The sequence below is a fragment of the Talpa europaea genome, assembly GCF_964194135.1.
Source record: "Talpa europaea genome assembly, chromosome: 13".
Lineage (NCBI taxonomy): Eukaryota > Metazoa > Chordata > Mammalia > Eulipotyphla > Talpidae > Talpa > Talpa europaea.
In genome coordinates this window covers 80,771,479-80,784,855 of record NC_140080.1, presented here as the reverse complement: position 1 = coordinate 80,784,855, position 13,377 = coordinate 80,771,479, and the positions used below count along the sequence as shown (strand labels likewise).

The window sequence follows — 13,377 nt, the reverse complement described above, 5'->3', positions numbered from 1 at the left end:
ATAAAGTCTAGCGGCAGCGAGACATCTATGTCCTCAGCACCAGAAAGCAGTTTGGACCAGAGAGGCAGAGTTGGGGGTGTCAGCGCCCTTGTCTCCCTGTTCAGCTCACCTGGGGAGAGTCAGTGTGAGAAAGCGTGGGAGGAGGGAGCACCGAGAGACCCCTTAAGTTCCTGCAGATGGAAGTGGGATGTGTGGAAGGCGGGGACTGCTGGCCTGGGATGGCCGTCAGCAGGGAAATGACTGAGCGGTGAAGAAGGATTTGGCAAATGGAAAGGAGCCTTATGGGAAACTTGGCTGTGTCTCGGGGATGGGGTGCAGAAGAAAAGATGGAGGGATGAGATAGATTCTTGTATGTTCAAATCCTGAATGGAAGAACTGATCATGTTTGGGGTGCACAGGTATTCAAAAGTGAGATCGAAGTAGCGATGGAGAAGAGGCTTTAGGGAAAAAGGTGGTGGAAATTGTGTAGAGGAGATGGGGGAGGCGTAGACATATCAGTAGCCCTTGACTTTTCGGAGCCCTTCATATTGAAGCAGGTCCATAGCTGGCTTGAGAACATGGCGTGTGGTGGAGAGGATTAGAGTCTGTTTTCTAAATGGAGGCCCGAACACAGAGAGGCTGTGCGCCTGATCTGAGGTCACACAGTGGGACACCCAGAATTTCTGATTATTCATCTTGGGTGCTGGCCTCTGCATCCCACATGTTCTGAATTCCTTCCTGTACTTGCCACATGTACCTAGGACCCTGCAGATACCCTCCACTATCATGCTTGGAAAATGAATGCTCAAAGCAGCCGATGACTTTATCAGACAAGACCCATAATTTATCTGGGTTCACAAAACCAGACTGAAAAGCATGAGGGACAAGCAGGTGAAACGAAGCCTGATTTTTATAATATGTGATCATCAGAAGACTTTTGAAGAGTTGGTGCTTCTCACCAGTGGTCATTCATTCATTCAACAAGCATTTCTTGAGTGCCTCCTGTGTGCCAGGCACTGCACCTGGACGAACTGGGGCAAAGAAGTGCAAGAAGAGTTGTGGGAGCTAGAAAGCAACGAAGCCCATGAAGGGGTGTGGATGAGAGGCTGGGTGTGGCATTGTTGGCTACCGGTTTAATGCCAAACAAACCTTGCCAGCCAGATGGGGTGGCATTGGGCCAAGGGCATAAGGCCTGGGTTGGGGGTCCAGAGACTGCTGGCCAATCTGGTGGCCTCTTGGATGAGTCCACTCCCAGAATCTGCTCCGGGGCAGTGCTGCCCCACAGAACATTCTGTAAGGATCAGCAGTTCAGTATGGCAACCACTAGCTGCACGAAGCTTTTGGGACAAGAACCTGAATTTTAAATTTTATTTAATCATAACCTTAATTTCATTTTAATAACCACATGTGTGTACTGGCTATCGTATTGAACAATGCAGCGCTAACGTACTTCGATTTTCTGGTGGTCAAATTCGATGTTCCAGTTTCTGTCTGAATGTCACCGTCTGTTGCTGTCATGTCCTTGTCCCTCTTCCAACCCCCACATTTTGTCCTGGCTATTCTCTTTTGCTCCCAGGACCTCAAATACCTTCCATATATCTGTGACTCACACATTTATTTCTCTTGCTCAGACTTCTTTCCTGGGCACCTGACCTCATTTCTGAATGCTTTCTGGAAGTCTCCACAATAATTTCAGAGGAAATGTGTTCTAAAGAAAACTTACTATTTCTCCCCACTTTTTTATACCCCCATCAAATAAACCTATCCTTCTCTATTTCTGGTCTAAAAAAAAGGGAGAGGGAAGTGTTTCCTTAAAATCCTTCCTCCCAATCTCTATGTAATCAGTCATTAAGACCTATGGGTCTATGCCAAGTCATTTGTCAAAGGTACCTCTTTCTCTCCCCTGCTGACACTATCATACTTGGCTTTATAATTTGTGAGTCCAGTGCAAAATGCAGGGTCCCCGTGGGAATGGGGATCCCCTTCTTATGGGTCTCACCCCAGCACACAGACCGACTGGCACTCTAAGGGACTGCATCCAAAGTGAAGCTCTGTGCCTGCCTTCCGTGTGGGGTGCTGAGTACTTCCCAGCCCTCTTGCCTCTTGGCACTGCCAACCCAGGGTATCCTGAGATGCTGGGCGGGGGCAGGTGCCAATCCCTATCCCTCCCCAAGCTTACCTTGACCACTGCATAACATAACATATGTTATATAGGATAGCATATATGCAGAACACCCATCATGGGTGGAAACTCTACCCACTAATCACTTGTTGGTTTCCCAGCCCCTGGCAACCACCATTCTCCTTCCTGTCTGCATGAATTTGCTCTTCTAGGAGTCTCAAGAAAGGTGAGAAGAGGGATGTGACGAAATAGTGACTTCCTTGCTCTTGGCCAAGGAAAGGAAAAGCAGGAAGGAGGAGAGCAAAAAAGGAAGAGAAGTGAGAGGAAAGAGAGAACCTGTGTCCCAGAAATGGCTAATATGGACGCCTAGGAAGGAACCGGATGCTGCTGGCTCGGAGATGTTGGTGGGAGAATGAGAACTAGGCTGGTGACATATTTGCAGACCCTGCTTCAAAACAGAAATGCAGGGAAGTGCAGTAAAAGATACTAAAATGCAACAAAGCCTTTTTCTTTTTTCTCTGATCTCTTTTTTTTTTAAAGATTTATTTATTTATGCAAGCACTGGGTACAGTCAGAAGCGCGGGAGGGTGAGAGAATTCACCAGAGCCAGAGCGGGCAACAGAACAGGCAGACTGACGAAATACACTGCTGAGGGGAGCAGCGGGCACGGCAGGAGAAGTCTGCGTGCCATGCAGGACCCTCACTGGTGGCCAGGGATCGAACCAGCGCTGCAAAGGCTGCGGGCAGCTTTGCAGCTCAGCGCTCAACCGCTGTGCCACCGGGGAGGCCCAGATCTCTCTTGATTCATTTTTATTTGTTCTTTAAAGTCATTAAATGCAACAAAACATTAAACCTTAGAATTATTGGCATGAGTTTTGTCTTTCATCTTTATAACATGCTATTTATTTATTTATTCATTTATTATTTTTAATTGTGGTAAAAAATATATATAACACAAAATTTGTCATCCTAACCATTTTTAAAAGTACAGTTCAGTGGCGTTAAGTACATTAAATGCAACCTTCATCACAGCCACCATGAACTTCTTCCATCTGGCAAAACTCAAACTCTGTGACTATTAGAGATGAACTCCCCCACTCCACCCTCCTCCCAGCCCCTGGCAACCACCACTTTACCTTCTGCCCTTATGAGTTTGACACGGTTAGGCGTCATTTTAATCCACAGTGGGCTCTTGGGCTATTTCCACGTTTTGGCTGTTGTGACTAAGCAAGTCCAGTTTAAGTGAAAATGTAAAAGCATCCACTCACATGCAGACTCACCAAAACCACAAACTTCAATCATGTGCATTTGACTCTGCAACAGAGGAATGTTGGTGAAAACTAACTCGCTCTGTTTCACTCCTTGATAGGCGTACCTACCTCCACCTTCAGTTTACTGACAAGGAAGGAAGGACTTAAAGGCAAAGAAACTTGGGTTGCTCTTTCTTCTCCTTTTTTTAATGTCAATTCTTAGCACAAGGGACTGACTAATACAGACAAGTAACATGAGTAATAAAAAGGACATATTGTGGTTCCCTGGCCATTTGTATTTCCTAGAGAAGCCACTGTTGTCTTTCTGTCTTTGAAGCAGTTCTGGTTGGAACAGAAAGAGTGGCCTCTCGGGCTGTCAGTGCCTGGTTCACTCAGTCACTGCCAAGGAACGTGAGCACAGTATGCCTGAGGCTTTGTAGATGCGATTGTAGCTTTGACAGTTTACAGAAAATGTTTAAATGTCTAGATAATTGCAAAGATAAGCACTTGGAGGACTTGGACTGTGGGTTCTTTTTCTTTTGCATCAATGGTGAGCACACACATTAGGTTGCTGGTAAGTCCTTGTTGAAGGGCTGTATATGAGCTGGGAGGCATTTGAAGTATAGTGAACTTGGTGGGTGGCCCTGACAATCCCTGATAATTTTTAGTTGGGCTTGTCTGAAAGCTCACATAAATACAACTGGATATCATAACATTCCAAATGCGTGGCTTGCTCTGAGTTCTTCCAAAAATTATCTATAATAAGTTATTTGTATTCAATGTTAATTCCAGAAAACTTGTTGAATGAATGAATGAAACAGGTGAAGTGGAGAGAGGAGAGAGCAACTCTGTCAACAGTTAGGCAGGTTCTTCACCTTTGAAATAAGTGTCTTCAACTGTATGATGCATTCTAACTTAAGTGCTATGGTTCTGTTAGTGTTTATAATTTCAATGCTGATGGTCTCTGCTTGATAAGAGGAAATTAAGTACACTTATGTAACATGATCATACATTTATTGCCAGGTATGAAACCAAATAAACAATGTTTGTAAAACAGAAGAGTAAATGGGAAAGCAAAAGAATTATAAGTGTCTGTGGGTGTCAAAAAGTCAAGCACAGTCTGGACTAAAGTAAAGGCACCATCCCTAACCTCAAGTTATTATTAATGGGGATAAGTTGGAGATACAGGAACAAAGCTATAAAAATACAGTATTGGACAAGATGACACCAAGACTAAGATACAGAAGAGAGGTGACTCCCTGTGGGCTGAAGGGAGTATAAGCCTGCACGAATCCCACTTTCCTATGACAGCATGGGTGTTCTTGCTCCTGAACTATGGGAAGGATTATGGAGTCTTTTAATCATTTATTCAGCAAAATATTTCTTTTTAAAATTTTTTTAAAAGATTTTTTAAAGATTTATTTATTTATGCATACAAGACCTGGGGTATAGGCCAGAGGAGTGGAGGGTGAGAGGATTCACCAGAGACAGAGTGGGGTACAGAACAGGCAGACTAACTGAAATACACAGCTGAGGGGAGCAGTGGGTAAGCCAGGAAAGGTCTGCTGCGCCATGTGGGTAGCTCCCTGGCCAGGGAGCAAACTCGTGCTGCAGTGGCTGCAGGTAGCTTCATAGGTTGTGTCTTAACCCCTTGTGCCACCAGGGAGGCCCCAGAAAATATTTCTTGAGCCTTTATTAAGTGCCATGTTAAATGGCACTTTCATAAGAATTGTGTAAATAGGAGATAGGGTTGACTAAAACATTTGATTGGATCTGGCAGCATCACTGCAAGATGAATTAAGCACTGTGGAAGGTACTGGAGGCACAGAGCTGAGCAAATGGAGCCCTGTTCACAAGTCAATCCTGGCTGTTTGGGGACAGCTGAGGTAACAGAGGGTAACGCATCTGGCAGTCTGGGTTGGCGGACGCAGCTGCGTGGTACCTGGCCAGGAGCCATTTCAGCTGCTTTTCCCAATTGGTGATGGCAACTCTCCCCAGCTTTGTGTCCAGAGAGGGCCTCAGTAGCCTTCTTGATGCAGCAACCGTATAATCACTACCCATCAGTGAGTTCTGGCACAAAAGAAGGTCCTATTTGCTCCCCAGGCAACAGGGGTCATAATAACTCTGTACAGTAGTCCTTGCTTAAAGTGTTTGGAAACTTCAACTTTAAGTGAAACAATGCATATAATGAAAGCAGTTCCTTGAATATTATTATTTTATTCACGCTTGGCCAGGATTGTTTTTGCTTATCAACATTATAACAAAACAATGTTGAATGAAATGATATTTGATGACCTAGTGTAGACATTTGCTATGGGAGGACAGATAAGTAATTGACTGGTCTCTTTTGGTGGAATTTGGGCAAGAAGCCACAGAGTGGATGACATATCAACTAAACCTCAAAGGGTGAGTCGATTTCTGCAGGTTAGGGGCTGCCTGGTGCGCTTTCCCTCCCTGCACTGTAGCTGGCTTATTTGCAGCTTGCTGAGAAGGTCATGGTTCTTGGGAACATGACTTCCTTTTGGGTAATGGTGGGCCTCATTCAGGATCCCACCCAACAAGGGCCCCGGGAGGGACAGAGACGGGAGGTGAGCATCATAGCTGAGCTGGCCTGTTGGAGGAGGTCGATGGCCCAGTTACCAGCTTTTCTTTGGCTAAAGAAATGTCCAATCTCCTCATGTAGCTGGCACCAAGCAGTTAAGCAGGCTGCGAGCTCATGGTGTTCTGTGAGTCCTCGAGCTAGAGACCGAGGTGGAGGGATGTGGAGGGCTGGGGATAATGCTAATGGCTCCAGGTTTGCAGCAGGCAGGGCACCGGGCCAATGGAGACAGGAAATCTTCTAGGCTTTCAGACGTTGTGTCATATGATTGTTTATTTGGGAAGAGGATGCCATCCAGAGCACTGGTACCCATTACCACCTCCTGAGAGAGAAATCCAGCTGGTGCCAATGCTATCCTCCATGTCCACGTCTGTGGAATACACACACGCACGCGTGCGCGCACACACACACACAAAGGCACATGCCCCCTCATCCCCTCCCCACACCGTGCACAGAGGAGGTTGAGTTCACCGTGTTCAAAGACTGCAGCTACTTTTCTTTCTTTTTTTAAAGATTTATTTATTCCTTTTTACAAGAACCAGGGTACAGTCAGATGCACGGGAGGGTGAGAGGATTCACCAGAGTCAGAGCGGGTAACACAACAGGCAGACTGACGAAATACACTGCTGAGGGGAGCAGTGGGTGCAACAGGAGAGGTCTGCTGCGCCATATGGGACCCTTGCCAGCCGGCCAGGATTGAACCGGTGCTGCAGAGGCTGCGGACAGCTTCACAGCGCGGCGCTCAACCGCCTGCACCACCAGGGGAGGCCCAAGACTCCGTAGTATCGTTGTTGATGGCATAAACCGGGACATCGGAGGAGTTCCTGCCCTTGATGTAGAGGTAGCAGTTCCAAACAGAGGCGATCAGGTAACACTTAATTGTCAAGGTAACGATGACAAACAGGAAAATAGCAACGCACCAACCGGTAGGCGCCAATGACATAAGATCATCTCTATAGGGAAAATTAGGAGGCATCTGTTGGATGAATTCCAGCATGTCGTCTGAACAAGACGCCACAGTGAGTATAACAGAGGCATTCAGGGCAAAATCAAAGATCTGGTAACAGTGGAACGGGATGATCCAAACAGCGTGTTGCTTGTATGCTCCATAAATAGCCATTGCGCCTATCAGGAATATGAGAAGAGAAACTGCAATAATAATCCACATTTTGGCATAATTGATGAACTCAAAGTCACCTCCTAGTTCAGAATCTGAAAAGTAGGCCTTGGCCAGAGTGCTCAACAGAATCAGCAGAACCACAGCATTGGTGATCAGGTACCAGGCGGCGAGCAGGACGGTGCGCCAGTGGGCAGAGCGGCACCCGCAGCCGCGAGTGGAGTAAAACGGCGCGACCATGTCCATCGCTCCGGCGGCAGCTCAAGTTTGCAGAACCGTTGCTCACGTGGCCCCCGGCCTGCCCGCGCTGCTGCAAGCGCCTGGTTCGCTCGCGCTCCGGCCCGGCCCCGCTCCCTTCGCGCGCGCTGCTCCTGTGGCCCTTCGCTCTGCGTCTCCCCGGTGAGCTTGCAGCTACTTTTATTTTTTTTTTAATTTTTTTTAACTTTATTTTTATATTCCCCATAAAATTGCAACCCTGTTATTTTGATCCCAATCCCTCGTTTCCCCGCCCTCCCCCCCACCCCCACCACGTAGTGTGTCTCTGGTTCATAGTTGTTTGTTGATTTTGATTTTTTCTTTCTTATAGTTATTCTTTTTCCTGGTCCCTTATTTAGGTTTTCTAGATTCCTGCTATGAGACCATCCGGTATTTCTCTTTTTCTTTCTGGCTTATTTCGCTGAGCATGATCCCTTCCAGCGCCATCCATGTTGCTGCAAATTGCATGTGTTTATCTTTTTTGAATGCTGAGTAATATTCCATGGTGTATATGGACCACATCTTCTTGATCCTGTCATCTATTGTTGGGCATTTGGGTTGTTTCCATAGCTTAGCTATTGTAAACAGTGCTGCTATAAACATAGAGGTGCAGGTGCCCTTTGGAATTGATGTTTCTCTGTCCTTTGGGTAAATACCTAGGAGTGGAATTGTTGGATCATATGGAAGCTCCTTCTTTAGTAGGTTGAGGAATCTCCACACAGCTTTCCATAGCAGCTACTTTTCTATCTAGATTGTGCCCCAAGGGACGCAGCTCTCCTGTCTCTCTTGGAAAAGTCATGACCTGACCAAGCTCAGTTTCCCCATCTATAAAATGAAGAAAGGAAAACCTTTTCAACATGGCACTTGAGAAAACAGGGAGAAAAATTGTGAGGAACTCAGCAGCTCCAACTAGATGATGAGTAAATTTGGCCCACATCTCAATCGCTCAGGCTTGAGAGTTACAGAGTCACGGCATGTCCCCTCCTCTGCCATGGTCAGTTGGCCACAGACTCTTGTGGATTCTTCCAGGCATCTAAGGGTCATCGCCATCTCTCTATCCCTGTGATGTTGTCCTGATTGAGACCCTAGTTACTTGCGCCTGAGCCAGGAAGCCTCACTGGGTCCCTGCCTCCACACGTGCTAGTGCCTGCTGGCTCAGTCTGCCCCTTGGCCTGCCTCTGCTCACAGATTTCCTCCCCCAGGCCCTGCAAACCTCCTCCTTGCCCACAGACTCTCTCCTTCCAGTCTCCTCTCTGACCTGCACTCACCTACCTTTCCAGCCATCTTTTCTATTTTTTCCCCTATCAGTTTCCTGTGCTGCAGCTGCACCAGGTTGCTGTTTCTCTAACCAACTTTGTAAATTCTTAACTTTGTACATTTTTCGTTATTCTGTGATGTGTTTTTTTTTGCCAATACTCATCACACCTATCTATTTTTGGGGTGGGGAGAAACAGTAGCTTCTTTACCTCAAGCCAAACTCTACACAGATTAATTAAATTTATTTAGTAGATAATTAGACTAATTGGAGATTTAACTGTGGAAAAAGGGAAACATAGACACATTGGGAGAAACTATAGGTGAGTGCTTTTATATACTTGGGAGTCAGGAGGGTTTTTTTTTTTTAAGAATCATTTTTTTTTAAAAGATTTATTTATTTATTTATACAAGCACTGGGTACAGTCAGAAGCGAGGGAGGGTGAGAGAATTCACCAGAGCCAGAGTGGGGAACACAATAGGCAGACTGATGAAATACACTGCTGAGGGGAGCAGCGGGCATGGCAGGAGATGTCTGTCGCAACAGGAGAGGTCTGTCGGACCCTTGCCGGCAGCCGGGGATTGAACCGGTGCTACAGAGGCTGTGGGCAGCTTTGAAGCCCAGGGCTCAACTGCTGCGCCACCAGGGGAGGCCCAGGAAGGTGTTTCTAATATGACACCAGGCAGAGTGGATGACATCTCAATTTAGCATCAAAGATAGCTTGGCCAGGCTTAATGCAAGGCTTAAAACTTGTTCATCAAAATGATCATAACAGAAAAGCATGGAAATGGCTCAGAAATTCATCAGCAAACAAATTGTTAAAAGTGATTATTTCTGGAAGAAGAGTAAAATTCATGTGTTCAGTGGGTATGAAGGGGAATATAATTTTTTAAATCTAACATACTTAAGTATTATTATTAGATGACAAAGATAATATATCATTTTATAATTTGGAATATTAAAGACATCAATGCAAATAAAATTTGTGGCAAAGTTGTAACAATATTCACAATATATGTGACAAACAATTAATATTCTTGCTACGCGAAGAGGTCTCACAAATAAGGAAGAAAAGTTATGAACAACAAAGTTATGAACATAACAAAGTTATGTCCATTGGGAAATGGACAGAGGGCACAAATAATAAATTAACAGAAAAAGAGCCAAAAACTTACGGAAAAATATCAGCCTTAGTAAAAAATCTTTAAATGGAGATTAAAAAAAGATACTTGGCGGGCCTCCCCGGTGGTGCAGTGGTTAAGCGCTGGGTTGCGAAGCTACCTGCAGCCTCTGCAGCACCGGTTCGATCCCCGGCTGCTCCCCGGCCACCGGAGGAGGGTCCCACATGGCGTGCAGACCTCTCCTGCCGCCCGCTGCTCCCCTCAGCAGTGTACCTCGGTCCTTCTGCCTGCTCTCACCCTCCTGCGCTTCTGACTGTACCCAGTGCTTGTATAAATAAATCTTTAAAAAAAAACAAAACAAAACAAAATACTTTGCATCCTTACACAGAGAGCTAGATAGGTATCAATGCATTTTTGTAAAACATATAAATGTATGTATATATGCACAAACGCATATATACTATGTATACACACATATGCATGTATATAAAGTGAACCCTTCACAGGTAATTTGACAGTAGTTGTCTAATCTTACAAATGTGTATTTATTTTGACCCAGCAATTGCATTCCCCATGTTTATCCTAAAGGAATTATTAACCATGAAGTGTTGGCCAAATAAATATTCCATGGTTTCTAAAGAGGTAGCTGATACTGTTAAATGGACAAAGAATTTTATAAATACTACTTATATTATGAGCTCACTTGTATAAAAATACACACATAAACACAAAGAGTGCACTAAAATTCATCAAGAATAAAATCACTTCTACACTTTAATTATGTAAAAGAGAAGCATTTGCACTTGGTGCATGTTAAAAGTGGCAAGACATATTTTATTCACGCTGTTGTGGTAGGGGAGACTTCAGCATAGAACTGAGTTCAACAGTGAGTACAGCAAAGATGGTTGCGGGTTTATAGCTAAGGAGGTCAATGGTTTGAAAATGACTGAAGAATTTGATTTGATAGAAGAGAGGGGGGATTTCTGTTAAATTGATACAATGAGAGTCTTGCTAAAGACAGACCAAGGGTGGGTGTGGGGATGAGGAACTTGATTAAATTCAAGGCTTAGCAGGATTCTTTGCTAAAACTGGACTCACCAGACCAAGATCAAGGTCTGATTGGGAGAGAATTCAGAGAATACTGACTAACGTTTGGTCAAGAATAAAGATCTCTTGTGTCCCCACCTGGCATCCAGGGCCATCATCCTGTGCCCTCAGCAGGCTCTGCCTCACAGGTCACAAAGCCCTCCAGAAGAGGTGGTGGCTATTTCCTTTGATGACTTTTGAGACTGCAGCTCCAATATCTCAGGGCTTTTGGTCTCAGTATTCTCTCCTGCCTCCAATGGCCATGGCCGTGCCATGCTTTTCCAGAGAGGTCCCTGCTGCACAGGGTTGGAACTTCCTTGCGTAAGTAGCCTCTCTTCTCACGGACAGTCTCCTTGCCCATAGTCCCCACTAGCAGCAGTCTAGAGAAAGCGGGACATGTTAGTTTCCTAGGGCTGCTGTAACAAATTATCATCAACCTTGTGTCTTAAAAATAACATTTATTCTCTTACACTTTTGGAGGCTGCAATTCTGAAATCAAGATATCCAGTTTCCTCTGGAGGCTCTGAGAAAGAATCTTTCCCATGCTTCTCTCTTAGCTTCTGGGTTGCCAGAAATCATTGGTGTTCCTTGCCTTTGACTGCATCACCCCAATCTCTACCTCCATCTTTGCCTGGCATTCTCTCCCGTGTCTCTCCATGTTTCCATACTTCTCTTTCCTTATAAGGACATCACTCATTTTACTTAGGAGTCACCCTAATGGAATATAAGCTTGTCTTAACTATTCACAAGTTCCATTTAAAATGAATTTTTACCCCCCCCCCCCCGGTGGCGCAGGGGGTTAAGCATCAGCACTGTGAAGTAATCCCCAGCCAGGGAGGTGACCCACATGGCACAGCAGACCTCTCCTGTCTCACCCACTGCTCCCCTCAGCAGTGTATTTCAGTATATCCACCTATTCTGCTCCCCACTCTGTCTCTAGTGAATCCTCTCACCCCCCACACCTTTGGCTTGTACCCCAGTTCTTGTATGCATAAATAAATAAATCTTAAAAAAAAAAGAAAACAAATTTTCAGGGGATACTGTTCAGCCCAACAGACATGGTCAACACAGAAAGATCACATGTTAGGAATGCAGTGATTCCAACTTAATGTGTTGAAGAGAAAGACATGGATGGAACCTGTGTTGTGTTATGTTTATACTATATCATTCCAAATGGTAAATTTAACAGGATCTGAGTGATGGCTCATTTTCCTGGGGAAGATGTACATTTGAAGTCTTCGTCAACAAAGCAGTTAACAACACTTGAGAGTCACTGGAAGCCAGTGTGCACGACCTCAGCATGGAAGACGCCGTCAGGCAGTGGCATTTTGAACTGTGAGACAAGAGCTATGTTGTTTCAAGATAAATAGGTGTTGAGGAGCCATGACATTTTGAGTAATAAAGGTATTGCTACCTTCTCTCATGTTGGGAGATATGAAATTAACCAACAATGGTGCATTTGACAATCACGAACAAGAAAGAAACGAAAAGTGGCTTTGGGCTTGAACAGGAAGAGATAGAGTCTGGACTGTGAATAATCTTTATGTTCCTTGATGAAACAATAAATAAATAAATGTGTAAATTTGTCTTCTCTATCCATTACTCTAACTCTTCATCAATAAATCACGATAGGCCATGGATTTTGTAATGTATTTTTAAATCAAGTTGTTTATGTAGACAGGTACTCCCTAACAAAAATTTGATCTGCACCTCCCCTCCTTCCACACTCTTTGAGCAGAGTGAATGTGCTTGGTTTAATCACACCCTCAGGGGAATAGCACAGCTCCGACCTGGTGCCTTGCAGCTACAGGAAACCCCAGCAGGGGACCTCGCTCAGTGATAGGTCACTTCTGAATTCTGATAAGAGGACAAGGCAACGAGCCTCTATACAAGCAAGGAGGGGGGCTGGTGAAGTAAAGGAACTGTGACATTTTTCAAAATTTGAGTGATTTAGCAAATTGTTTTTCTGATCCTCATAGGTTTAGCGTGAACTGTTCTAAGAGTTGCCTTTGGTAGGTGTGTGAAGTGTGCTTGTGTGAACATGTGATTCAACCATTATTCTTTGGGCGTTTGGAAGAACCATGGGCACACCCACAATTCAGACTGGAAGGAGGTTGGACTTATAGTGGACCTCAGCTGCCATGACTCACTCAGCTGTTGGGTATGCTCAGGGTGCTCATGGACACCATTGAACAGCCTTGCTGGTCACCACTCAGTTAGATGATACTGTAGGCGACTTGACTGACTGAGGCATGGGAAATGTGTCTGGAGGGGGACAGGGAGGTGATCTCTTGCGAGCCTAGGGGCTAGCTCTCCTGTAGATAGTCAGATCAAAGGGTGGATGAACAAAGCGGGGGGCAAGAAGAACTTTTCAAAACTGGGGGGCTAGGTTAGAAATGGGGTGCAACATCAAAGTGCAACATCACAGTGATAGGTCACTTCTGTGGCCTATCTGTGGAGGGGTGACTCCCTGGTTGCTCTTGCCTGGAATATATGGGAAATTTTAGCTCATGCACAGCTTCGTGTTACCTGATATGCCTAAATATATGTGACAAAGGATTAATATTCTCGCTATGCGAAGAGTTCTCACAAA

General features: G+C 45.1%; 1 protein-coding gene across 1 annotated transcript; it reads right to left on the bottom strand.

Moving 5' to 3' along the window:
* Nucleotides 1-6,692: 6,692 nt before the first annotated feature.
* Nucleotides 6,693-7,766, bottom strand: LOC311183365 (lysosomal-associated transmembrane protein 4B-like; the record flags this gene model as incomplete). The annotated part of the gene is made up of 1 exon (XM_084252702.1): nucleotides 6,693-7,766. Exon 1 carries the CDS (start codon nucleotides 7,311-7,313, stop codon nucleotides 6,693-6,695), a length of 621 nt encoding a protein of 206 aa, XP_084108828.1. The 5' UTR covers nucleotides 7,314-7,766.
* Nucleotides 7,767-13,377: the final 5,611 nt, after the last annotated feature.